Here is a 27,851-nt window from a genome sequence, read left to right as displayed (position 1 = left end):
TCCCAGTTATGAGATAAACTCTGTCCTCTTACCTTCCCAGATATGAGATAATCTCTGTCCTCTTACCTTCCCAGTTATGAACTAAACTCAGTCCTCTTACCTTCCCAGTTATGAACTAAACTCAGTCCTCTTACCTTCCCAGTTATGAGATAAACTCTGTCCTCTTACCTTCCCAGTTATGAGATAAACTCAGTCCTCTTACCTTCCCAGTTATGAGATAAACTCTGTCCTCTTACCTTCCCAGTTATGAACTAAACTCAGACCTCTTACCTTCCCAGTTTTGAACTAAACTCTGTCCTCTTACCTTCCCAGTTATGATATAAACTCTGTCCTCTTACCTTCCCAGTTATGAGATAAACTCTGTCCTCTTACCTTCCCAGTTATGAACTAAACTATATCCTCTTACCTTCCCAGTTATAAACTAAACTCTGTCCTCTTACCTTCCCAGTTATGAACTAAACTCAGTCCTCTTACCTTCCCAGTTATGAGATAAACTCAGTCCTCTTACCTTCCAAGTTATGAACTAAACTCTGTCCTCTTACCTTCCCAGTTATGAGATAAACTCAGTCCTCTTACCTTCCCAGTTATGAGATAAACTCTGTCCTCTTACCTTCCCAGTTATGAACTAAACTCAGTCCTCTTACCTTCCCAGTTATGAACTAAACTCAGTCCTCTTACCTTCCCAGTTATGAGATAAACTATGTCCTCTTACCTTCCCAGTTATCAACTAAACTCTGTCCTCTTACCTTCCCAGTTATGAACTAAACTCAGTCCTCTTACCTTCCCAGTTATGAGATAAACTCTGTCCTCTTACCTTCCCAGATATGAGATAAACTCTGTCTTCTTACCTTCCCAGTTATGAACTAAACTCAGTCCTCTTACCTTCCCAGTTATGAGATAAACTCTGTCCTCTTACCTTCCCAGATATGAGATAAACTCTGTCTTCTTACCTTCCCAGTTATGAACTAAACTCAGTCCTCTTACCTTCCCAGTTATGAACTAAACTCAGTCCTCTTACCTTCCCAGTTATGAACTAAACTCAGTCCTCTTACCTTCCCAGTTATGAGATAAACTCTGTCCTCTTACCTTCCCAGTTATGAACTAAACTCAGTCCTCTTACCTTCCCAGTTATGAACTAAACTCAGTCCTCTTACCTTCCCAGTTATGAGATAAACTCTGTCCTCTTATCTTCCCAGTTATGAGATAAACTCTGTCCTCTTACCTTCCCAGTTATGAACTAAACTCAGTCCTCTTACCTTCCCAGTTATGAGATAAACTCTGTCCTTTTACCTTCCCATTCTTGAGATAAACTCAGTCCTCTTACCTTCCCAGTTATGAGATAAACTCTGTCCTCTTACCTTCCCAGTTATTAACTAAACTCAGTCCTCTTACCTTCCCAGTTATGAACTAAACTCAGTCCTCTTACCTTCCCAGTTATGAGATAAACTATGTCCTCTTACCTTCCCAGTTATCAACTAAACTCTGTCCTCTTACCTTCCCAGTTATGAACTAAACTCAGTCCTCTTACCTTCCCAGTTATGAGATAAACTCAGTCCTCTTACCTTCCCAGATATGAGATAAACTCTGTCCTCTTACCTTCCCAGTTATGAACTAAACTGAGTCCTCTTACCTTCCCAGTTATGAACTAACCTCAGTCCTCTTACCTTCCCAGTTATGAGATAAACTCTGTCCTCTTACCTTCCCAGATATGAGATAAACTCTGTCTTCTTACCTTCCCAGTTATGAACTAAACTCAGTCCTCTTACCTTCCCAGTTATGAGATACACTCTGTCCTCTTACCTTCCCAGTTATGAGATAAACTCTGTCCTCTTACCTTCCCAGTTATGAGATAAACTCTGTCCTCTTACCTTCCCAGTTATGAACTAAACTATATCCTCTTACCTTCCCAGTTATAAACTAAACTCTGTCCTCTTACCTTCCCAGTTATGAACTAAACTCAGTCCTCTTACCTTCCCAGTTATGAGATAAACTCAGTCCTCTTACCTTCCCAGTTATGAGATAAACTCTGTCCTCTTACCTTCCCAGTTATGAACTAAACTCAGTCCTCTTACCTTCCCAGTTATGAACTAAACTCAGTCCTCTTACCTTCCCAGTTATGAGATAAACTATGTCCTCTTACCTTCCCAGTTATCAACTAAACTCTGTCCTCTTACCTTCCCAGTTATGAACTAAACTCAGTCCTCTTACCTTCCCAGTTATGAGATAAACTCTGTCCTCTTACCTTCCCAGATATGAGATAAACTCTGGTCTTACCTTCCCAGTTATGAACTAAACTCAGTCCTCTTACCTTCCCAGTTATGAGATAAACTCTGTCCTCTTACCTTCCCAGTTATGAACTAAACTCAGTCCTCTTACCTTCCCAGTTATGAACTAAACTCAGTCCTCTTACCTTCCCAGTTATGAACTAAACTCAGTCCTCTTACCTTCCCAGTTATGAGATAAACTATGTCCTCTTACCTTCCCAGTTATCAACTAAACTCTGTCCTCTTACCTTCCCAGTTATGAACTAAACTCAGTCCTCTTACCTTCCCAGTTATGAGATAAACTCTGTCCTCTTACCTTCCCAGTTATGAACTAAACTCAGTCCTCTTACCTTCCCAGTTATGAACTAAACTCTGTCCTCTTACCTTCCCAGTTATGAACTAAACTCAGTCCTCTTACCTTCCCAGTTATGAGATAAACTCTGTCCTTTTACCTTCCCATTCTTGAGATAAACTCAGTCCTCTTACCTTCCCAGTTATGAGATAAACTCTGTCCTCTTACCTTCCCAGTTATGAGATAAACTCAGTCCTCTTACCTTCCCAGTTATGAGATAAACTCTGTCCTTTTACCTTCCCATTCTTGAGATAAACTCAGTCCTCTTACCTTCCCAGTTATGAGATAAACTCTGTCCTCTTACCTTCCCAGTTATGAACTAAACTATGTCCTCTGCTGTTTGTAGTTTGTTGTCTTTCCTAAGCTAACTTCAGAAGACAGAGATTATTGAAGTATCACTTTTAACTGTGATGAGAGAGAACAAGGGAACGTCTTTTGATGGAGGATTCTGTTTACTGTTCCGTTCACCGCCGGGGTAATTCTCTAAACATTGAGCTCCTCCATCTCTCTGTCTCTTTCTCCCCCCCCTCTCTCCCCTCCATCTCTCTGTCTCTTTCTCCCCCCCCTCTCTCCCCTCTGTCTTTCTGTGTCTGTCAGAACGGGAGGCTTTGGCAGTTTTTCATGTCTTATCTCAACCAGAGAAATGACATTTCAGGCCTTCACTTCTCCAGACAAACAGGAAACGGCACACAACTCAAATCTGCCAGAACGCGCCTCAATTAAATGTGTCCCCAAAGGCACAAAAGCCCCTAATCCCCTGAGCCCTGCTTCCCGTTACAGTCTGCTCATAGGGAAAAAGTCTCCATTCAACACAGGCTTAGCAGCGCCCACAACAATGGCCCAGAAGAACTTTTTAGTCATGTTTGACACTGTGATCAAGCTATCTGACTTTGGGAAATCCACGGTCAAGTTCAATCCCTGCTGAATTTGGGGTGCACCACAGACAAACTTTCAACAGTCACCTAGCACAAGCAGCTTAATTAACCTCATTCAGGTGATGGTGGTAAAAACAGTGATAGTGCTCAAAATAAAAATGTCCAAACCTTAATAAAAAACCCAGGCAACGTCGGTAGGCGTTCCTCTCAGATACACTACATGACCAAAAGTATGTGGACAGCTGCTCATACAACATCTCATTCCTAAATCATGGGCATTAATATGGAGTTGGTCCCCCCGTTTGCTACTACAACAGCCTCCACTCTTCTGGGAAGGCTTTCCACTAGATGTTGGAACATTGCTGTGGGGACTTTCAAGAGCATTAGTGAGGTGCCACAAGAGCATTAGTGAGGTCAGACACTGATGTTGGGCGATTAGGCCTGGCTCACAGTCAGTGTTCCAATTCATCCCAAAGGTTTTCGATGTTGGTTTAGGCCAGGGCTCTGTGCAAGCCAGTTAAGTTCTTCCACACCAATCTCGACAAACCATTTCTGTATGGACCTCGCTTTTTGCATGGGGGCTTTGTCATGCTGAAACAGGAAAGGACCTTCCCCAAACTGTTGCCAAAAAGTTGAAAGCACAGAATCGTCTAGAATATAATTTTATGCTGTAGTGTTAAGAGTTCCCTTCACTGGAACTAAGGTGTCTAGCCCGAACCATGAAAAACAGACCCAGACCATTATTCCTCCTCCACCAAGCTTTACAGTTGGCACGATGCATTAGGGCAGGTAGCGTTCTCCTGGCATCCGCCAAACCCAGATTCGTCTGGCAGACTGCCAAATAGTGAAGAGTGATTCATTACTCCAGAGTCCATTGGAGGCGAGCTTTACACCACTCCAGCCGACACTTGGCATTGCGCATGGTGATCTTAGGCTGCTCGGCCATGGAAACCCATTTCACGAAGCTCCTGGCGAACAGTTCTTGTGCTGACGTTGCTTTCAGAGGCAGATTGGAACTCTGAAGTTTTGCAACCGAGGACAGACACTTCAGTACTCTGCGGTTCCCGTTCTGTGAGCTTGTGTGGCCTACCACTTCACGGCTAAGCCATTGTTGCTCCTAGATGTTTCCTCTTCACAATAACAGCACTTACAGTATGACTGTGCCACGTCACTGAGCTTTTCAGTAAGGCCATTCTACTGCCAATGTTTGTCTATGGAGATTGCATGGCTGTGTGCTCGATGTTATACTCCTGTCTGCAACAGGTGTGGTTGAAATAGCAGAATCCACTAATTTGAAAGGCTGTCCACATACCTTTGTATATATAGTTTAGGTCTTCTGCGTCCTTCTCTTAAACTCTCCAGACACCTGCCAGGTAGCATACTCCCTCTAGAGGTGTGTGTATTCATTGTGGCGAATAGACTAATGCAGGATAAACCACCAGCTAACACCAAGTTTAACCCAGAGTACACCTGGACACTGTACATTTGCTCAAAGTCTTAGTCCAGATAGTGAGCATTGAGTCCATCTGATCAGGGGCTCTGTCCCAGATGCCACCCTGTTCCCTCTATAATGCACTACTTATGACCCGGGCCTATAGGGTGGCTCATATGGCTCATAGTGCTCATAGGACCCATAGTGCTTATAGGGCTCATTGGACTCATAGTGCTCATAGGACCCATAGTGCTTATAGTGCTCATAGTGTTCATAGGGCTCACAGGACTCATAGTACGCGTAGTGCTCATAGTGCTCATAGTGCTCATAGGACCCATAGTGCTCATAGGACTCATAGGACCCATAGTGCTCATAGTGCTCATAGGACCCATAGTGCTTATAGGACCCATAGTGCTCATAGTGCTCATAGTGCTCATAGGACCCATAGTGCTCATAGGGCTCACAGGACTCATAGTACACGTAGTGCTCATAGTGCTCATAGTGCTAAAGGACCCATAGTGCTCATAGTGCTCATAGGACCCATAGTGCTCATAGTGCTCATAGTGCTCATATGACCCATAGTGCTTATAGGACCCATAGTGCTCATAGTGCTCATAGCGCTCATAGGACCCATAGTGCTCATAGGGCTCACAGGACTCATAGTACACGTAGTGCTCATAGTGCTCATAGGACCCATAGTGCTCATAGTGCTCATAGTGCTCATAGGACCCATAATGCTCATAGTGCTCATAGGGCTCATAGTGCTCATAGTGCTCATAGTGCTCATAGGACGCATAGTGCTCATAATGCTCATAGTGCTCATAGGACCCATTTTGCTCATAGTGCCCATAGGACCCATAGTGCTCATAGTGCTCAAAGTGCTCATAGGGCTCATAGTGCTCATACTGCTCATAGTGCTCATAGGACCCATAGTGCTCATAGGACTCATAGTGCTCATACTGCTCATAGGACCCATAGTGCTCATAGTGCTCATAGGACTTATAGTGCTCATAGGACCCATAGTGCTCATAGTGCTCATAGTGCTCATAGGACCCATAGTGCTCATAGGACCCATAGTGCTTATAGGACCCATAGTGCTCATAGTGCTCATAGTGCTCATAGGACCCATAGTGCTCATAGGGCTCACAGGACTCATAGTACACGTAGTGCTCATAGTGCTCATAGTGCTCATAGGACCCATAGTGCTCATAGTGCTCATAGGACCCATAGTGCTCATAGTGCTCATAGTGCTCATATGACCCATAGTGCTTATAGGACCCATAGTGCTCATAGTGCTCATAGCGCTCATAGGACCCATAGTGCTCATATGGCTCACAGGACTCATAGTACACGTAGTGCTCATAGTGCTCATAGGACCCATAGTGCTCATAGTGCTCATAGTGCTCATAGGACCCATAATGCTCATAGTGCTCACAGGGCTCATAGTGCTCATAGTGCTCATAGGACCCATAGTGCTCATAGTGCTCATAGTGCTCATATGACCCATAGTGCTTATAGGACCCATAGTGCTCATAGCGCTCATAGGACCCATAGTGCTCATAGGGCTCACAGGACTCATTGTACACGTAGTGCTCATAGTGCTCATAGGACCCATAGTGCTCATAGTGCTCATAGTGCTCATAGGACCCATAATGCTCATAGTGCTCATAGGGCTCATAGTGCTCATAGTGCTCATAGTGCTCATAGGACGCATAGTGCTCATAATGCTCATAGTGCTCATAGGACCCATTTTGCTCATAGTGCCCATAGGACCCATAGTGCTCATAGTGCTCAAAGTGCTCATAGGGCTCATAGTGCTCATACTGCTCATAGTGCTCATAGGACCCATAGTGCTCATAGGACTCATAGTGCTCATACTGCTCATAGGACCCATAGTGCTCATAGTGCTCATAGGACTTATAGTGCTCATAGGACCCATAGTGCTCATAGTGCTCATAGTGCTCATAGGACCCATAGTGCTCATAGGACCCATAGTGCTTATAGGACCCATAGTGCTCATAGTGCTCATAGTGCTCATAGGACCCATAGTGCTCATAGGGCTCACAGGACTCATAGTACACGTAGTGCTCATAGTGCTCATAGTGCTCATAGGACCCATAGTGCTCATAGTGCTCATAGGACCCATAGTGCTCATAGTGCTCATATGACCCATAGTGCTTATAGGACCCATAGTGCTCATAGTGCTCATAGCGCTCATAGGACCCATAGTGCTCATATGGCTCACAGGACTCATAGTACACGTAGTGCTCATAGTGCTCATAGGACCCATAGTGCTCATAGTGCTCATAGTGCTCATAGGACCCATAATGCTCATAGTGCTCACAGGGCTCATAGTGCTCATAGTGCTCATAGGACGCATAGTGCTCATAATGCTCATAGTGCTCATAGGACCCATTTTGCTCATGGTGCCCATAGGACCCATAGTGCTCATAGTGCTCAAAGTGCTCATAGGGCTCATAGTGCTCATACTGCTCATAGTGCTCATAGGACCCATAGTGCTCATAGGACTCGTAGTGCTCATACTGCTCATAGGACCCATAGTGCTCATAGTGCTCATAGGACTTATAGTGCTCACAGGACCCATAGTGCTCATAGTGCTCATAGTGCTCATAGGACCCATAGTGCTCATAGTGCTCATAGTGCTCATAGGACCCATAATGCTCACAGGATCCATAGGACCCATAGGACTCATAGGACTCTAGTTAAAAGCAGTGTACTTAATGAAGTAGGGGGCCAGCTGGGATAAGCTTCGGGGCTTTATTTTCGGCTGGCGGTAAGGAGGTACAAATGTCAAATGTTCACAATTTACCTGTCTAGCATCAGCTATGTTTGCTTTATATAGGCTATAGTGGACTAACAATCCAATTGCGGTTGATGACAAGGCAATACATGAAATACCGTAAAAACATAACTTGAAGCAACCACATATTTAGCCATGGAGCACATTCTGATTGGCCAGTGAGGGGTCAAGCCTCGACACACCTTCAACGTGTTTATTTATTAAAAAAACAGCCCTTCGTGCCACTGCCAGCTACCGCCCATAATTCTTGTTACGAACCTCCGATCCTATAACACCACCAGCAGCTACCACCCATAATTCTGGTTACGCACCTCCGATCCTATAACACTACCAGCAGCTACCGCCCATAATTCTGGTTACGAACCTCCGATCCTATAACACCACCAGCAGCTACCGCCCATCATTCTGGTTACGCACCTCCGATCCTATAACACCACCAGCAGCTACCGCCCATAATTCTGGTTACGCACCTCCGATCCTATAACACCACCGCCAGCTACCGCCCATAATTCTTGTTACGCACCTCTGATCCTATAACACCACCAGCAGCTACCGCCCATAATTCTGGTTACGCACCTCCGATCCTATAACACCACCAGCAGCTACCGCCCATAATTCTGGTTACGCACCTCCGATCCTATAACACCACCAGCAGCTACCGCCCATAATTCTGGTCACGAACCTCCGATCCTATAACACCACCAGCAGCTACCGCCCATAATTCTGGTTACGCACCTCCGATCCTATAACACCACCAGCAGCTACCGCCCATAATTCTGGTTACGAACCTCCGATCCTATAACACCACCGCCAGCTACCGCCCATAATTCTGGTTACGAACCTCCGATCCTATAACACCACCAGCAGCTACCACCCATAATTCTGGTTACGCACCTCCGATCCTATAACACCACCAGCAGCTACCGCCCATCATTCTGGTTACGCACCTCTGATCCTATAACACCACCAGCAGCTACCGCCCATAATTCTGGTTACGAACCTCCGATCCTATAACACCACCGCCAGCTACCGCCCATAATTCTGGTTACGCACCTCCGATCCTATAACACCACCAGCAGCTACCGCCCATAATTCTGGTTACGCACCTCCGATCCTATAACACCACCAGCAGCTACCGCCCATCATTCTGGTTACGCACCTCCGATCCTATAACACCACCAGCAGCTACCACCCATAATTCTGGTTACGAACCTCCGATCCTATAACACCACCAGCAGCTACCGCCCATAATTCTGGTTACGCACCTCCGATCCTATAACACCACCAGCAGCTACCGCCCATCATTCTGGTTACGCACCTCCGATCCTATAACACCACCAGCAGCTACCGCCCATCATTCTGGTTACGCACCTCCGATCCTATAACACCACCAGCAGCTACCGCCCATAATTCTGGTTACGCACCTCCGATCCTATAACACCACCAGCAGCTACCGCCCATAATTCTGGTTACGCACCTCCGATCCTATAACACCACCAGCAGCTACCGCCCATCATTCTGGTTACGCACCTCCGATCCTATAACACCACCAGCAGCGCTTAGCATCGCATTAAGGTTTTAAAATAGAGCCCTCAGTGTGTGTGTGTGTGTGTGTGTGTGTGTGTGTGTGTGTGTGTGTGTGTGTGTGTGTGTGTGTGTGTGTGTGTGTGTGTGTGTGTGTGTGTGTGTGTGTGTGTGTGTGTGTGTGTGTGTGTGTGTGTGTGTGGACACGTCAAGCCTAGGCTCTTGTAGTCAAATTGCTGTTAAGTTGAGTTTCTCCACATGGAATTGAGATGAATTCATCATTTCTTTTCTGCTTAAATACATAAACAAGTCAAGCATTATAACATTTAAATAGCTTTTGGCTTTCAAATGTCTCTCCAAAATATTGTAATTTAAAGCCTTGCTATGATGGTTAAATAGATGGTAACTGTGGCAGAAAATTGATGGGCGACTTCATTGCAATTAACTCTCTCTCTCTATCTTTCTCTCTCTCTCTCTCTCTCTCTCTCTCTCTCTCTCTCTCTCTCTCTCTCTCTCTCTCTCTCTCTCTCTCTCTCTCTCTCTCTCTCTCTCTCTCTCTCTCTCTCTCTCTCTCTCTCTCTCTCTCTCTCTCTCTCTCTCTCTCTCTCTCTCTCTCTCTCTCTCTCTCTCTCTCTCTCTCTCTCTCTCTCTCTCTCTCTCTCTCTCTCTCTCTCAATTCAATTTAATTTAATTGGATTTCAAATACAATATGTTTACATTGCCAAAGCAAGTGAAATAGATAATAAACAATAACAAATGAACTGTATTTGCATATATATATATATATATATATATATATATATATATATATATATATATATATACATTTGTAATGATGTGCAAATAGTTAAAGTACAAAAGGGAAAATAAATAAACATAAATATGGGATGTATTTACAATGGTGTTTGTTCTTCACTGGTTGCCCTTTTCTTGTGGCAACAGGTCACAAATCTTGCTGCTGCGACGGCACACTGTGGTATTTCACCCAGTATATATGGAAGTTTGTCAAAATTGGGTTTGTTTTCTAATTCTTTGTGGGTCTGTGTAATCTGAGGGAACTATATGTCTCTAATATGGTCATACATTTGGCAGGAGGTTAGGAAGTGCAGCTCAGTTTCCACCTAATTTTGTGGGCAGTGTGCACATAGCCTGTCTCTGTCTGTCTGTCTCTCTCTGGCTCTCTCTATCGCTATCTTTCTATCGCTCTCTCTCGATCTCTCTCTCGATCGCTCTCTCTCGATCTCTCTCTCAGTCTCTATCTTAGTCTCTCTCTCTGTCTCTCTCTTAGACTCTCTCTGTCTCTCTCTCTCGATCTCTCTCTCTGTCTCTCTCTTAGTCTCTCTCTCAGTCTCTCTCTGTCTCTCTCTCAGTCTCTCAGTCTCTCTCTCTCTCGGTCTCCCTATTCCCCCATGTTTCCCTGGTTCTCTTTCTGTTTTGATAGATAGTCCTCCCTATTAATTCCTTTAACGACACTTAATAAACTATCTTCCTTCAGACAGTATCATTCATGACATCACAGTTTAACCCTCCATCATCTGGTCCCGGGTCCTGGGCTTGTTTTCTCACTTCATGTTTGCCCCAGAGTTAATAAACAAAGACTGTGATGGGAGTGTGTGTGCATGTGTGCGGTCTCGTCGTTAGTTAATTGCCAAGCAGTGATAAGCAGTCCGTCACTTATAACGAGCCTGCCAGGGACCCCTGTTTAGATAGTGACACATCGAAACACACACTGTCAGGATGAGTGTGTGTGTGTGTTTAGACACCAATCAATGTCAACTAACAGGATACAGAATGTTGTGTTCAACTAGTCACCACAAGTGTCTCTCTCTCCCTCCCTCCCTCCCTCCCTGCCATTAGTGTTTGTGACATCAGCAATATAATGTCTGCCATTAGTTTTTGTGACCTCAGAAATACAATGTCTGCCATTTGTGTGTGACATCAGCAATATAATGTCTGTCATTTGTGTGTGTGACATCAGCAATATAATGTCTGTCATTAGTGTTTGTAACATCATCAACATGTCTGCCATTTGTGTGACATCAGCGTTATATCTTCCATTTGTGTTTGCGACATCAGCAATGTACAGTGTGGTCGGGAAGTTTTCAGATCCCTTGACTTTTTCAAAATGTTGTTACGTTACAGTCCTATTCTAAAATTGATTACATTTTTTCCCCCTTTATCAGTCTACACACAATACCCTGTAATGACAAAGCAAAAACAGGTTTTCATTTACATAAAAAAAAGTGTAAAGCAGAAATACCTTATTTCCGTAAGTATTCAGAGATTTTGCTATGATACTTGATACTGTGCTCAGGTGCATCCTGTTTGCATTGATCATCCTTGAGTTGTTTCTACAACTTGATTGGAGTCCACCTGTGGTAAATTCAATTGATTGGACATGATTGGGAAAGGCACACATCTGTCTATATAAGGTCCCACAGTTGACAGTGCATGTCAGGGTAAAAACCAAGCCATGAGGTCGAAGGAATGGTCCATAGAGCTCCGAGACAGGATTGTGTCGAGGCACAGATCTGGTGAAGGGTAGCAAAACATTTTTGCAGCATTGAAGATCTCCAAGAACACAGTGGCCTCCATCATTCTAAAATGGAAGAAGATTGGAACCGCCAAGACTCTTCCTGGAGCTGGCTTCCTGGCCAAACTGAGCAATCGGGGGAGAAGGGCCTTGGTCAGGGAGGTGACCAAGAACCCGATGGTCACTCTGACAGAGCTTCAGTTCCTCTGTGGAGATGGAAGAATCTTCCAGAAAGACAACCATCTCTGCAGTCTTCTCCAAATCAGGCTATTATAGTAGAGTGGCCAGATGGAAGCCACTCCTCAGTAAAAGGCACGTGACAGCACTCTTGGAGTTTACCGAAAGGCACCTTGAAGGACTCTCAGACCATGAGAAACAAGATTCTCCGGTATGATGAAACCAAGATTGAACTCTTTGGCCTGAATGCCAAGCGTCACGTCTGGAGGAAACGTGACAACATCCCTACGATGAAGCATGGCAGAATCATGCTGTGAGAATGGTTTCCAGCAGCAGGGACATGGAGACTAGTCAGGGATGAGGGAAAGATGAATGGAGCAATGTACAGAGAGATCCTTGATGAAAACCTGCTCCAGAGTGCTCAGGATCTCGACTGGGGCAAAGGTTCACCTTCCAACAGGACAATGACCCTAAGCACATAGCCAAGACAATGCAGGAGGGGCTTTGGGACAAGTCTCTGAATGTCCTTGAGTGGCCCAGCCAGAGCCCGGACTTGAACCTGATCAAACATTTCTGGAGAGACCTGAAAACAGCTGTGCAGCGACGCTCCCCATCCAACCTGACAGAGCTTGAGAGGATCTGCAGAGAAGAATTGGAGAAACTCCCCAAATACAGGTGTGCCAAGCTTGTAGCGTCATACCCAAGAAGACTCGAGCCTGACATCGCTGCCAAAGGTGCTTCAACAAAGTACTGAATTTTGGGTCTAAATACTTATGTAAATGTGATATTTCCATTTTTCAGTTTGAATACATATGCAAACATTTCTAAAAACCTATTTTTGCTTTGTCATTATGGTGTATTGTGTGTAGATTGATGAGGGGAGATAAACTATTTAAGACATTTTAGAATAAGGCTGTAACGTAACAAAATGTGGAAAACGTCAAGGGGTCTAAATACTTTCCGCATGCCCTGTAATGTCTGCCATTTGTGTTTGTGACATCAGCAATAGAATGTCTGCCATTTGTGTTTGTGACATCAGCAATAGAATGTCTGCCATTTGTGTTTGTGACATCAGCAATAGAATGTCTGCCATTTGTGTTTGTTATTGCCTTGTGTGTGTGCCTGTTGGTAGACCCCTGTCCATGTCTCTCTCTGGCTCAGTAACAGGGCAGAAAAAGGAACCACTTTAAGAGGTATTCCCTGTCTGTTCTAAAGCTACCACTGCCTGGAAACAGTTTCCACAGTGATGTGAGTTGGCTGCCATGGTGATTTGGCTGCCATGGTGGAGCCAGATACACTGCTGAAGGTTAAACATGTTGAAGGATGAGAGAGACAGTGGTGGGGATGGAGAGAGAGAGAAACGCACACCCAGGTACCTCTTAAAATATCTCCTCACAGTACCAGTTTTACCTCTTGAACATGTCGGTGCCAGCCTGCAGATTAACAGTAAGCACTCTCAGAGCTCCTGGGGACGTTCAAAAGCGAGACACTGTTCAAAGGCGTTAGCAACAGTGGGTTCTCTCTCCCACTCTCCCAGTCCCTCCCTACCTCCCTTCTTCGGACCTCAGGATAGGCTGAGAGACTGCTCACTCTGTAGTTTATCTAAGCCAGTTAACACTCTGAAGTGTGAGAGAGGGAGCTCCAGCAACACTGTGGAAAATCCAGTATAATCTGAAGTGATTGAATTTCACTCCCGTAACTCTCATAATAAGCATTGTGTCTACTTTACATGAAGGCTGGAAGACACTAATGTGTTGACGTTTGATAATAAAGAAGAGGGTAAAGCAGAGGGTTTTCACTGATATTTGAATAGTAATTATGATATAATTGTTGTTGTTTAGAATATATACTGTACTATGAGTATTAGTAATGATGTTGGTGGTGTTGTCTATGGGAGGTATACTATGAGTATTAGTAATGATGTTGGTGGTGTTGTCCATGGGAGGTATACTATGAGTATTAGTAATGTTGTTGGTGGTGTTGTCTATGGGAGGTATACTATGAGTATTAGTAATGATGATGATGTTGTTGTCTATGGGAGGTATACTATGAGTATTAGTAATGCCGATTATGTTTTCTAGGAGGTATACTATGAGTATTAGTAATGATGATGATGTTGTTTAGGAGGTATACTATGAGTATTAGTAATGATGATGATGGTGTCTAAGAGGTATACTATGAGTATTAGTAATGCCGATTATGTTTTCTAGGAGGTATACTATGAGTATTAGTAATGCCGATGATGTTTTCTAGGAGGTATACTATGAGTATTAGTCATGATGGTGATGTTTAGGAAGTATACTGTGACTATTAGTAATGATGATGATGTTGTTGTCTATAGGAGGTACACTATGAGTATTAGTAATGATGGTGATGTTGTTTAGGAGGTATACTATGAGTATTAGTAATGATGATTGTAAATTATTCTACATGATATTGTTGCTGTCTATAGGAGGTATTCTATGTGATGTGTATATATTATATAACGTGATATTGATGTTGTCTATAAGAGGTATGCTATGTGATGTGTGTATATTATATAACGTGATATTGATGTTGTCTATAAGAGGTATGCTATGTGATGTGTGTATATTATATAACGTGATATTGATGTTGTCTATAAGAGGTATGCTATGTGATGTGTGTATATTATATAACGTGATATTGATGTTGTCTATAGGAGGTATGCCGGTGCCTGACCAGCCATCAGAGCAGGGAGCCAGTCTGCTGAGTCCAGGTCTACCGTCATCTAATGGAGACGGATCAGACGGGACAGAGACCACCTCCGCTATCCTGGCCTCTGTCAAAGAACAGGTACTGTAGGTCTGGCTGCCTGTCTCTCACTGTGTGTGTGTGTCCATATCAGCATCTGAGACTTAAACACACTGATCTGTACTTGTAACACACAAACGTACACTGTGTACTATGAATTATTTGCTGTAGAACCTGCTGCTGGTGCAGCAATCAGTATTCCAGTCATATGCAGTTGGTTCAGGACAGTCAATGTTAGAAGTCAATATTGAATGTGTAGACGAGGAATCAGGAAGTAATGTCGAGACAGAACAGTCTATGACTAGGGTTGCTGTAGTCTTTGACAATTTTTAAGGCCTTCCTCTGACACCGCCTGGTATAGAGGTCCTAGATGGCAGGAAGCTTGGCCCCAGTGAGGTACTACCCTCTGTATTGCCTTGCGTTCGGAAGCCGATCAGTTGCCATACCAGGCAGTGATGCAATCAGTCAGAATGGGGGCGTGCTCGGTCCTCCTTTTCCTGTAGTCCACAATCATCTTCTTTGTCTTGATCATGTTGAGGGAGAGGTTGTTGTCCTGGCACCACTGACAGATCTCTGACCTCCTCCCTATAGGCTGTTTCATCGTTGTTGGTGATCAGGCCTACCACTGTTGTGTCATCGGCAAACTTGATGATGGTGTTGGAGTCGTGCCTGGCCATGCATTCATGAGTGAACAGGGAGTACAGGATGGGACTGAGCACGCACCCCTGATGGGCCCCCGTGTTGAGAATCAGCGTGGCGGATGTGTTGTTACCTACCCTTCCCACCTGGGGGTGGCTCGTCAGGAAGTCCAGGATCCAGTTGTAGCGGGTCACAGGGTCCTTAGCTTAGTGATGAGCTTTAAAGGCACTATGGTGTTGAACGCTGAGCTGTAGTCAATGAATAGCATTCTCACATATGTGTTCCTTTTGTCCAGGTGGGGAAGGGCAGTGTTGAGTGCAATAGAGATTGCATCATCTTTGGATCTGTTGGGTTGGTATGCAACTTGGAATTGGACTAAGGTTGTTGATGTGAGCCATGACCAGCATTTCAAACCACTTTATGGCTACAGACGTGCGTGCTACTGGTCGGTAGTCATTTAGGCAGGTTACCTTGGTGTGCTTGGGCACAGGGACTATGGTGGTCTGCTTGAAACATGTTGGTATTACAGACTCAGTCAGGGACGGGTTGAAAATGTCAGTGAAAACATTTGCCAGTTGATCAGCGCATGCTCGGAGTACATGTCCTGGTAATCCGTCTGGCCCTACGGCCTTGTGGATGTTGACCTGTTTAAAGGTCTTACTCACATTGGCTACGGAGAGCGTGATCACACAGTCGTCCAGAACAGCTGATGCTCTCATGAATGTTTCATTGTTACTTGCTTTGAAGTGAGCATATAAGTAATTTAGCTCGTCTGTAGGCTTGTGTCATTTGGCAGATCGCGGCTGTGCTTCCCTTTGTAGTCTGTAATCGTTTGCAAGCCCTGCCACATCCGACGAGTGTCGGAGGCGGTGTAGTATGTTTCAATCTTTGTCCTGTATTGATGCTTTGCCTGCTTGATGGTTTGTCAGAGGGCATAGCGGGATTTCTTATAAGCTTCCGGGTTAGAGTCCCGCTCCTTGAAAGCGGCACCTCAACCCTTTAGCTCAGTGCGGATATTGCCTGTAATCCATGGCTTCTGGTTGGGGTATGTACGTATGGTCACTGTGGGACGTCATCGATGGACTTATTGATGAAGCCAGTGACTGATATTGTGTACTCCTCAATGCGATCGGAGTAGTCTCTGAACATATTCCAGTCTGTGCTAGGAAAACAGTCCTGTTGCTTAGCATCTGCTTCTTCTGAACACTTTCTTATTGACCGAGTAAATGATGCTTCCTGCTTTAGTTTTTGCTTGTAAGCAGGAATCAGGAGGATGGCATTAAGGTCAGATTTGCCAAATGGAGGGCAAGGGAGAGCTTTGTATGCGTCTCTGTGTGTGGAGTAAAGGTGGTCTAGAGTTTTCTCCCTTTAGTTGCACATTTAAGATGCTGGAAGAAATGAGATAAAACAGATTTAAGTTTCCCTGCATTAAAGTCCCCCGGCCACTAGGAGTGCCGTCATCGATGAGTGTTTTCCTGTTTGCTTATGGCCATATACAGCTCATTGAGTGCGGTCTTAGTGCCAGCATTGGTTTGTGGTGGTAAATAGACAGCTACAAAGAATATAAATGATAACTCTCTCGGTAAATAGTGTGGTCTACAGCTTTTCATGAGATACTCTACCTCAGGCGAGCAAAACCTCAAGACTTCCTTAGATTTCGTGCACCAGCTGTTGTTTACAAACATACATAGACCGCCACCCCTTGTCTTAGCAGAGCCCGCTGTTCTATCCTGGCGAAAAATATGAAAACCTACCAGCTGTATATTAATCATGTCAATGTTCAGCCACGGCTTGGTGAAACATAAGATATTACAGTTTTTAATGTCCCTTTGGTAGGATATACATGATCGTAGTTTGTCTATTTTATTTTCCATTGATTGTACATTGGCTAATAGGACCGATGGTAAAGGGAGATTACCCGCTCGGCGTTGGATCCTTACAGGGCACCCAGATCTTCGTCCCCGATATCTCTGTCTCTTTCTCCTGCGAATGACAGGGATGAGGGCCTTGTCGGGCGTCTGAAGTAAATCCTTCCCATCTGACTCGTTGAAGAAAAAGTATTCCTACAGTGCGGGCTGAGTAATCGCTGTCCCGTTATCTAGAAGCTTTTTTGGTCATAACAAACAGTGGCAGAAACATTATGTACGAAATAAGTTACAAATAACGTGAAAAAACACACAATAGTTGGCTGCCGTTTTACGGTCTCCTATCTCCTCCGGCGCTCTGACTTTGCTGGTAGCTACATTATTGAGAAAAATTGGATTAGTCCTGCTAGCTAACTCAGGAGCATTAGTTCTGCTAGCTAACTCAGGGACATTAGTCCTGCTAGGTAACTCAGGGACATTACTCCTGCTAGGTAACTCAGGGACATTAGTCCTGCTAGGTAACTCAGGGACATTAGTTCTGCTAGCTAACTCAGGGACATTAGTCCTGCTAGCTAACTCAGGAGCATTAGTTCTGCTAGCTAACTCAGGGACATTAGTCCTGCTAGCTAACTCAGGGACATTAGTCCTGCTAGGTAACTCAGGAACATTAGTTCTGCTACCTAACTCAGGGACATTAGTCCTGCTGTGATATGTGGTTGTCCCACCTAACTATCTGTTTTTGTATTTATTATGGATCCCCATTAGTTTTTGCATGGATTCCGTGACGCGGTTAGCTTTTAACAGCTTAACTGACAGGTTAAAGTCTGCTTTAAAGAGCCGCTAAGCTGCTAACGTTAGCCATCAAGCTAACAAAGTTAGTCCCAGATGTGTTTTCCGATTGATCCCTCTTTGTCTGGAGAAGTAAATGAAAACCAAAAAAGTGCTGTAGGAGCTGTATCTACTACGCTTTGTTTTGGGACAATTTGGATCCCTCAGTGTTCCAATGCGGTAATTGTTTGCTTGCCGAGGGTTATAGGCTTGAGGTGGCTTCCTTGATCACGCAGGTCGCCAACCTACGTAAGAAACTGGGGATGAATGCACTAACTGTAAGTCACTCTGGATAAGAGCATCTGCTAAATGACTCTCTACTGTAAGTGGCTCTGGATAAGAGCATCTGCTAAATGACTCTCTACTGTAAGTCACTCTGGAAAAGAGCATCTGCTAAATGACTCTCTACTGTAAGTGGCTCTGGATAAGAGCATCTGCTAAATGACTCTCTACTGTAAGTGGCTCTGGATAAGAGCATCTGCTAAATGACTCTCTACTGTAAGTGACTCTGGATAAAAGCATCTGCTAAATGACTCTCTACTGTAAGTGACTCTGGATAAGAGCATCTGCTAAATGACTCTCTACTGTAAGTGACTCTGGATAAGAGCGTCTGCTAAATGACTCTCTACTGTAAGTGGCTCTGGATAAGAGCATCTGCTAAATGACTCTCTACTGTAAGTGGCTCTGGATAAGAGCATCTGCTAAATGACTCTCTACTGTAAGTCACTCTGGATAAGAGCATCTGCTAAATGACTCTCTACTGTAAGTGGCTCTGGATAAGAACATCTTCTAAATGACTCTCTACTGTAAGTGGCTCTGGATAAGAGCATCTGCTAAATGACTCTCTACTGTAAGTCACTCTGGATAAGAGAATCTGCTAAATTACTCACTACTGTAAGTGACTCTGGATAAGAGAGTCTGCTAAATGACTAACATGCACAACGTAAACAGGGTACCTTCTATCTAGATACGTTATTGCAAAGAGACACCGGAAAAATGTCATTGTGTGTGTGAGTTTTAGGTGTCTTTGTGCAGTTTGTGTGTGTCTGTACAGTCACACAACTTTGTCTTTGTGTTTGAGAGAGAGTGAGAGAGAGAGAGAGAGATAGGAGTCACACTTGAAATCAATGCCCTAGCCCTCCCGCAGCGGTCTAAGGCACTACTTCTCAGTGCTAGAGGCGTCACTACAGACCCGGGTTTGATCACAACCGGCCGTGATCAAGAGTCCCATAGGCGGCGCACAATTGGCTTTACTTGGCTCATCGCGACTCCTAGTGGTCAGGTTAACAGTGTTTCCTCAGACACATTGGTGCAGCTGGCTTCCGCGGGTGTTAACTTAGTGATCCCTTCACGAGCCAATCCCTTTAGCGGGATCGATTTGACAACATCCAGTGAAATTGCAGAGCGCCAAATTCAAACTACAGGAATATCAATATTCAACATTCACGAAAATATAAGTGTAATACATCAAAATAAAGCTTAACTTCTTGTTAATCCAGCCGCAGTGTCAGATTTCAAAAAGGCTTCACGGCGAAAGCAAACCATGCGATTATCTGAGGACAGCGCACCTCATACAAACACATTAAAATCATTTTTCAACCAGGCAGGTGCGACACAAAAGTCAGAAATAACAATATAATAAATGCCTTTCCTTTGAAGATCCTCTTCTTTTTGCAATCCCAGATGTCTCAGTGACACAATGCACGGTCGTTTTGTTCGATAAATTCCTTCTGTGTATGCCCAAAATGTCTATTTTTTTGGGCGTTTGATTCAGAAATACACCAGTTCCAAATCGCCCAACATGACTACAAAGTATATAATAAGTTACCTGTAAACTTAGTCCAAACATTTCAAACAGCATTCCTAATCCAACCTCAGGTATCCTAAAATGTAAATAATCGATACAATTTAAGACGGGATAATCTGTTTCCAATACCGAGGAAAAATAACACGGAGCGCATTCCTGTTCACGCACACCAAAATAGTAGGGACCTTCAGAGTGACACATGGAATGAATAGCACTACTTCTTCATTTCTCAAAAGAAAAACATCCACCAATTTTTAAAGACTGTTGACATCTAGTGGAAGCCATAGGAACTGCAACCAGGTTCCTCATAAATTGGGTTTCCCATAGAAAACTATTGGGAAATCCTATGACCTCAATTTTTTTCCCCCCTGGATGTTTTGTCCTCGGGATTTAGCCTGCCAAATCAGTTCTGTTATACTCACAGACATTATTTTAACAGTTCTAGAAACTTTAGAGTGTTTTCTATCCAAATCGACCAATTATATGCATATCCTAGCTGGCAGTTTACTTTGGGCACGCTTTTCATCTGGACGTGAAAATACTGCCACCTAGCCTTAAGAAGTTTTTAGAAGCGCGTTTTGGCGGGTCATGTTTCGGAGGACGCATGACTAGACCTTTGCCTCACGAGAGTTGCAGCGATGAGACAAGATCGAAATTGGGGAGAACAAAGGAGGGGGGGGGTTAAAATACAAAAATAAATAAATCAATGGCCTGGGAAATGGAAGTCTCTGTGTGTGTTTGTGTCAATATAGCTCAGAGTTCTCTCCCCTCACATTCAATCAAAAGTAAAAGGTTCCCTTGCCTCCGGGATAAAACGGTATTCTTTCATGGAACACATTCCTTTGAGAATCATTGAATAGGGAGATTGAATAGGTTGATTGAATAGGGAGATATTTCTGTGCCTTGAACAATGCTTTGACTGATAGAATGTTGATTCACCTTGGATCACGGGTTGTCACAAAAACTTTGCCAAATCATTGTACAATCATTGTAGCCTTTAGGTCAAGGGCAAACTAAGTTGGACATTTTGAAAAGCCTTTCCTATTGCTAAATCTGTATTCAGAAAGTAATGAGATAGAAGGGGGGGGTCATATTGTAAAATACATGCAAAGTCATTCCATGTCCATATCCTAACTGTCTGACAACCTGACTTAGTAACTCGGCATGTATAAACCTCTCTCCATCTCTCCATCTGTTCTCCCACACAGCTACACATATAGATGGACAATAGATATTAACATCATGGAGATATGAGCTTAATCACGTGCATATGATGTACATGCTGTCAGCAAAATTTGTGTGTAGTGTGTGGGTTTGTGTAGTGTGTCTGTGTCATGTGTAGTGTGTGTGTCTGTGTAGTGTGTGTGTGTCTGTGTAGTGTGTGTGTGTGGGTCCCCAGATCCTCAAAAAGTTCTACAGCTGCACCATCTAGAGTATCCTGACTGGTTGCATCACTGCCTGGTATGTAAAATTGCTCGGCATCTGACCGTCAGGCGCTACAGAGGGTAGTGCGAAGGGCCCAGTACATCACTGGTGCAAAGTTTCCTGCCATCCAGGACCTCTATACCAGGCAAAGTCAGAGGAAGGCCCTAAAAAGTGTCAAAGACTCCAGCCACCCTAGTCATAGACTGTTCTCTCTGCTACCGCACGGCAAGCGGTACTGGGAGCGCCAAGTCTAGGTCCAAAAGGCTGCTTAACAGCTTCTACCCCCAAGCCATAAGACTGCTGAACAGCTAATCAAATGGCTACCTGGACTATTTGCATTAACACCCCCCCTTTTACACTGCTGATACTCTCTGTTATTATCTATTATCTACGCATAGTCACTTTAACTCTACCTACATGTACATATTACCTCAATTACCTTGACTAACTGCTGCCCCCTCCACATTGACTCTGTACCGGTACTCCCTGTATATAGCCTCCACATTGACTCTGTACCGGTACTCCCTGTATATAGCCTCCACATTGACTCTGTACCGGTACTCCCTGTATATAGCCTCCACATTGACTCTGTACCAGTACCTCCTGTATATAGCCTCCACATTGACTCTGTACCGGTACTCCCTGTATATAGCCTCCACATTGACTCTGTACCAGTACTCCCTGTATATAGCCTCCACATTGACTCTGTACCGGTACTCCCTGTATATAGCCTCCACATTGACTCTGTACCGGTACTCCCTGTACATAGCCTCCACATTGAGTCTGTACCGGTACTCCCTGTATATAGCCTCCACATTGACTCTGTACCGGTACCCCCTGTATATAGCCTCCACATTGACTCTGTACCGGTACTCCCTGTATATAGCCTCCACATTGACTCTGTACCGGTACTCCCTGTATATAGCCTCCACATTGACTCTGTACCGGTACCCCCTGTATATAGCCTCCACATTGACTCTGTACCGGTACTCCCTGTATTTAGCCTCCACATTGACTCTGTACCGGTACTCCCTGTATATAGCCTCCACATTGACTCTGTACCGGTACTCCCTGTATATAGCCTCCACATTGACTCTGTACCGGTACTCCCTGTATATAGCCTCCACATTGACTCTGTACCGGTACCCCCTGTATATAGCCTCCACATTGACTCTGTACCGGTACTCCCTGTATATAGCCTCCACATTGACTCTGTACCAGTACTCCCTGTATATAGCCTCCACATTGACTCTGTACCGGTACTCCCTGTATATAGCCTCCACATTGACTCTGTACCGGTACTCCCTGTATATAGCCTCCACATTGACTCTGTACCGGTACTCCCTGTATATAGCCTCCACATTGACTCTGTACCGGTACTCCCTGTATATAGCCTCCACATTGACTCTGTACCGGTACTCCCTGTATATAGCCTCCACATTGACTCTGTACCGGTACCCCCTGTATATAGCCTCCACATTGACTCTGTACCGGTACTCCCTGTATATAGCCTCCACATTGACTCTGTACCGGTACTCCCTGTATATAGCCTCCACATTGACTCTGTACCGGTACTCCCTGTATATAGCCTCCACATTGACTCTGTACCGGTACTCCCTGTATATAGCCTCCACATTGACTCTGTACCGGTACTCCCTGTATATAGCCTCCACATTGACTCTGTACAGGTACTCCCTGTATAAAGCCTCGTTACTGTTATTTTACTGCTGCTCTTTAATTATTCATTATTTTTATTTTGTACTTATCTATTTTTTACTTAACACTTATTAAGTAAAGCATTTGGGGCTCCTGAGTGGCGCAGCGGTTTAAGGCACTGCATCTCAGTGCAAGTTGCGACACTACAGTCGTGTTTGTGTAGTGTATGTGGGTGTAGTGTGGAGTGTGTAGTGAGTGTGTGGTGGGTAGTGTGTAGTGTGTATGTAGGCGTAGTGTGTAGTGAGTGTGTATTGTGTGTGGGTGTAGTGTGTGTGTGTGTGTGTGTGTGTGTGTGTGTGTGTGTGTGTGTGTGTGTGTGTGTGTGTGTGTGTGTGTGTGTGCGTGTGTCTGTGTGGTGTATGGCTGTTGGTCGACCAATTTTGTTTTAGTTCAGTAACAAATATATATACGCTACCGTTTGGGGTCACTTGTTTTGAGGCAGAGTTGCAAAGAAAAAGTATATCTCAGACTGGCTAGTAAAAAGAAGAGATTAAGATGGGCAAAAGTACACAGACACTGGACAGAGGAACTCTGCCTAGAAGGCCAGCATCCCGGAATCGACTCTTCACTGTTTACGTTGAGACTGGCAGGTGTGTTTTGCGGGTACTATTTAATGAAGCTGCCAGTTGAGGACTTGTGAGGCGTCCGTTTCTCAAACTAGACACTCTAATGTACTTGCCCTCTTGCTCAGTTGTGCACCGGGACCTCCCACTCCTCTTTCTATTCTGGTTAGAACCAGTTTGCGCTGTTCTGTGAAGGGAGTAGTACACAGCGTTGTACGAGATCTTCAGTTTCTTGGCAATTTCTCGCATGGAATAGCCTTCATTTCTCAGAACAAGAATAGACTGATGAGTTACAGAAGAAAGTTATTTGTTTCTGGTCATTTTGAGCCTGTAATCAAACACAAATGCTGATGCTCCAGATCTCAACTAGTCTAAAGAAGGCCAGTTTTATTGCTTCTTTAATCAGAACAGCAGTTTTCAGCTGTGCTAAAATAATTGCAGAAGGGTTTTCTAATGATCAATTAACCAATTAGCCTTTTAAAATGATCAACTTGGATTAGCTAACACGAGGTGCCATTGGAACACAGGAGTGATGGTTGCTGATAATGGGCCTCTGTGTGCCTTGGTCCGACCGTTATTACGAACATCGTGACAGCATGGTCAATCCGACGTCTGCATTGGCCATGCAGCATTTATGGTGATACGACCTCAGCAGAAGTCAGGGCATTCATACTTCTTGCTTTTGCGGAGCAGTGCAGAGCTGTTGTCAAGGAAGTGAGTTTGTGTTAATACAAGATGTACCGCCCCCTCAACCAATCATGTCAATGCGGAGCCCTCTGCATTGTCACAACATTTGGGAGGCTCATGGCGATGCGGTACGGAGCTCGATTTGGCCTCTGCATGCCTCTGGAAGCTTCACAATAGCATCACACCCTCCATATGGAGACTTCACCACATTTAGTCTAGGCCTCCGCAATGGATTAGTTCACTGAGATAGGCGCAAATATTTATAAATTACCGTTCAAAAGTTTGGGGTCACGTAGAAATGTCCTTGTTTTTGAATGAAAAACACATTTTTCCAACATTAAAATAACATCAAATTGATCAGAAATAAAGTGTAGACATTGTTATTGTTGTAAATAACTATTGTAGCTGGAAATGGCCGTTTTTTTATGGAATATCTACATAGGCAAATAATATCCCATAACACACAGGTGGAAAAATGCTACTTAAGTATGATCCCCAATTAGAGACAACGATAGCCAGCTGCCTCTAATTGGGAATCATACCAAAACGGACTGTGGACCGCCGTTGGAGGTTCCGGACTGGGAACTGTCGCCGGAAGCTCTGGACTGGGCACCGTCGCCGGAAGCTCTGGACTGTGAACCGTCGCCAGAAGCTCTGGACTGGGAACCGTCGCCGGAAGCTCTGGACTGGTGCTGTTTATATTCAGATGCAGGAGCTCCACAATAGTTTTGAATTAATATTCTATAAGAGGAACAGGCTCAAGCTTTGAGATGCCGGTACACAGCTCCGGTGAGCTCCTGCCCAAGTCAAGCACTGCATCTTATCCCTTATGCAAATAGCCTACAACTGTGTCTGTCCCGAGATCACTGGCACAGGAAAATCTGAGGGCCCAGAATATTTTATACAATGTATTAAGTTTGCTAGTGCAAGCTTCTGAGTGGTCCCAAGTTAATAGTTGATACGTTTCAAGTTCGTTGCAGACAGACCATGTGTAGCCATGATTTATAGGATATTTATTTATATCATCTTCTACCTTCAGGCTGCAATATTTTTAATTGTTGGCTTTATCTAGGTTATTTTTAAAATAGTTGGTAATAGAAGTTACTTTTTAGGTTAGTATAATTTTCATTTAGATTTTGATCTAATTTTGATTAACCAAATGACAATGATTTTGAGATATGAAAAAGTTGTTATATATTAAACTATTTCATGAACATTTGCACAGAAAGGTTGCCGTCAGGAGAGTAATGACAGAATCTGCGAATGCCAACAGGAGCGGGGGGAAAATAGTTGGGCCAGGTTGTTCTTTTTCTTCTGTTTATCTAGATCTCTGGAGCCCTCTTCAGGCATTTGTCTTATTTCATCTTTTTTTATTTTATTTATTTTTTATTTATCCGTTATTTTACCAGGTAAGTTGAGTGAGAACACGTTCTCATTTGCAGCAACGACATGGGGAATAGTTACAGGGGAGAGGAGGGGAATGAATGACCCAATTGTAAACTAATCGTAAGGTTTAAGCATCAGACAAGTTCAATGCATATAGTTGATTTTATTAAAACACATTGGTTGTGTCTATATATGGAAAATTACATGTTTAAAAATCTTGATTGGTCTAAAGAAGAGGCGACTTTTATTCGATACCCACACACACACACGCACACACACACACACACACACACACACAAGCATGCTCACACTCTGAATATGGATGAAATGTAAATGCCTGCCTGATCTTTCAGTTTCCCCTCATGTATTGTGATGTGTGTCTGTGTGTTGCCAGTAAACTACAGCAGGAAAATAATCCTGCAGCAACAGGAAATGTGAATTATTGTGTGGATTATAATTAATGGTCATTTTTTGTGAGGGAAAGTCAAGTCAGACAATTGGAAATTACAAACTTTAGAAGCCTTTTTTTAAACCTCAAATACACTAAAAAGGTATCCTGCAACAGGTTGATCTATTTAAGATCCTACATCTGTAGAGAGGGGGAGAGAGAAAGTGAGTGTGCGTATGGAGAGATTAAACCCAGACTGCCCTTTTCTCTCTCTCTCTCTCTCTCCCCCTCCTATTCAAAGGCTTTATATTGGCATGGGAAACATATGTTTACATTTGCCAAAGGAAGTGAAAGATAATAAACTCTCTGCACCTGCCCCCCTCTCTTTCATTTCAATTAAATATATATACTAGGCGGTGTCAGAGGAAAGCCCAAAACATTGTCAGAGACTCCAGTCACCCAAGACTGTTTTCTCTGCTACCGCACGGCAAGCGGTACCGGACCGCCAAGTCTAGGACCAAAAGGCTCCTTAACAGCTTCTACCCCCAAGCCATAAGAAAGCTGAACAATAATCAAATGGCCACCAGACTATTTACATTGACCCCCCCCCCCCATTTGGTTTATACATTTCTGCTACTCGCTGTATATTATCTATGCATAGTCACTTCACCCCTACCTACATGTACAAATTACCTGAACTAACCTGGACCACTGCATATTGACTCGGTACCGGTACCCCCTGTATATAGCCTCGTTATTGTTATTTTATTGTGTTACTTTTTATAATTTTTTAATTTCTTGAACTGCACTGCTTAATTTGATTTGAAATATCTTTATTGACATGTGAAACTTAAGTTTACATTGCCAAATCAAGTGGAATAGATAAGTGTGTATATAGCCTGTCTTCTCTCTTTGCCTACGGCGGCCTCTCTCAATAGCAAGGCTATGCTCACTGAGTCTGTACATAGTCAAAGCTTTCCTTAAGTTTGACTCAGTCACAGTGGTCAGGTATTCTGCCACTGTGTACTCTCTGTTTAGGGCCAGATAGCATTCCAGCTTTCTCCATTTTATGGGTGATTCTTTCCAGTGTGTGAAGTAGTCATTTTTTAGCTTTCTCGTAATTTGGTTGGGTCTAAAGGTGTTGCTATCCTGGGGCTCTGTGGGGTCTGTTTGTGTTTGTGAACAGAGCCCTCTCTCTCTTTCCTTTCTTTCTTTCTTTCTTTCTTTCTTTCTTTCTCTCTCTCTCTCTCTCATTCTCTCGCTCTCTCAATTCAATTCAAAGGGCTTTATTGACATGGGAAACAATGTTTACATTGCCAAAGCAAGTGGAATATACAAGAAACAAAAGGGAAATAAACAATCAAAAACTAACAGTAAACATTACACTCAAAAAATACATTTAAAATGCTATATTATTGGCAATGTTGTACAGTAAGAATGTGTAAATGTGTGTGTTCCTTCAGCTCTGTGCTGGCAATGTGCTGATAACCTAGCAGTCCCTCTGTGGCCGTCCTACATGCTAAACACATGGCTATCACCATGGTGACTCTTTCAGAAAGAGGACACACCTGGCTGTTAGCAGGGCTGGTCACACAGCTGGTCTCCTCAATGGTCACAAGAAGACCATTGAGGAGTTGGGGGGGGGGGGGGGGGGACCATTGTGTGTTGGGGGGGGGGGGGATATAGACACACAAATACACACACAACACATTTTCTTCTTGTGACCATTGAGGAGACCAGCTGTGTGTTCTGACTGTCAGGCAACCAATTATACAGTCTGCTATTATATCATTATAC

General features: G+C 43.9%; 1 protein-coding gene across 1 annotated transcript in view; it reads left to right on the top strand.

The window, feature by feature from the left end:
• Positions 1-27,851, top strand: part of LOC129858897 (catenin delta-2-like) — a 522,672-nt gene that overhangs the window by 98,313 nt on the left and 396,508 nt on the right. Inside the window, exon 2 of the mRNA XM_055928130.1 lies at positions 14,659-14,792. Within this exon, the coding sequence (XP_055784105.1) occupies positions 14,664-14,792 (129 nt within the window). The 5' untranslated portion in view covers positions 14,659-14,663. The remainder of the gene's footprint in view (positions 1-14,658; positions 14,793-27,851) is intronic.

Source organism: Salvelinus fontinalis, chromosome 7, assembly GCF_029448725.1.
Source record: "Salvelinus fontinalis isolate EN_2023a chromosome 7, ASM2944872v1, whole genome shotgun sequence".
Taxonomy (NCBI): Eukaryota; Metazoa; Chordata; class Actinopteri; order Salmoniformes; family Salmonidae; genus Salvelinus; species Salvelinus fontinalis.
The sequence above is the reverse complement of the archived record's forward strand: the minus strand, read 5'-3'. Positions and strand labels throughout refer to the sequence as shown.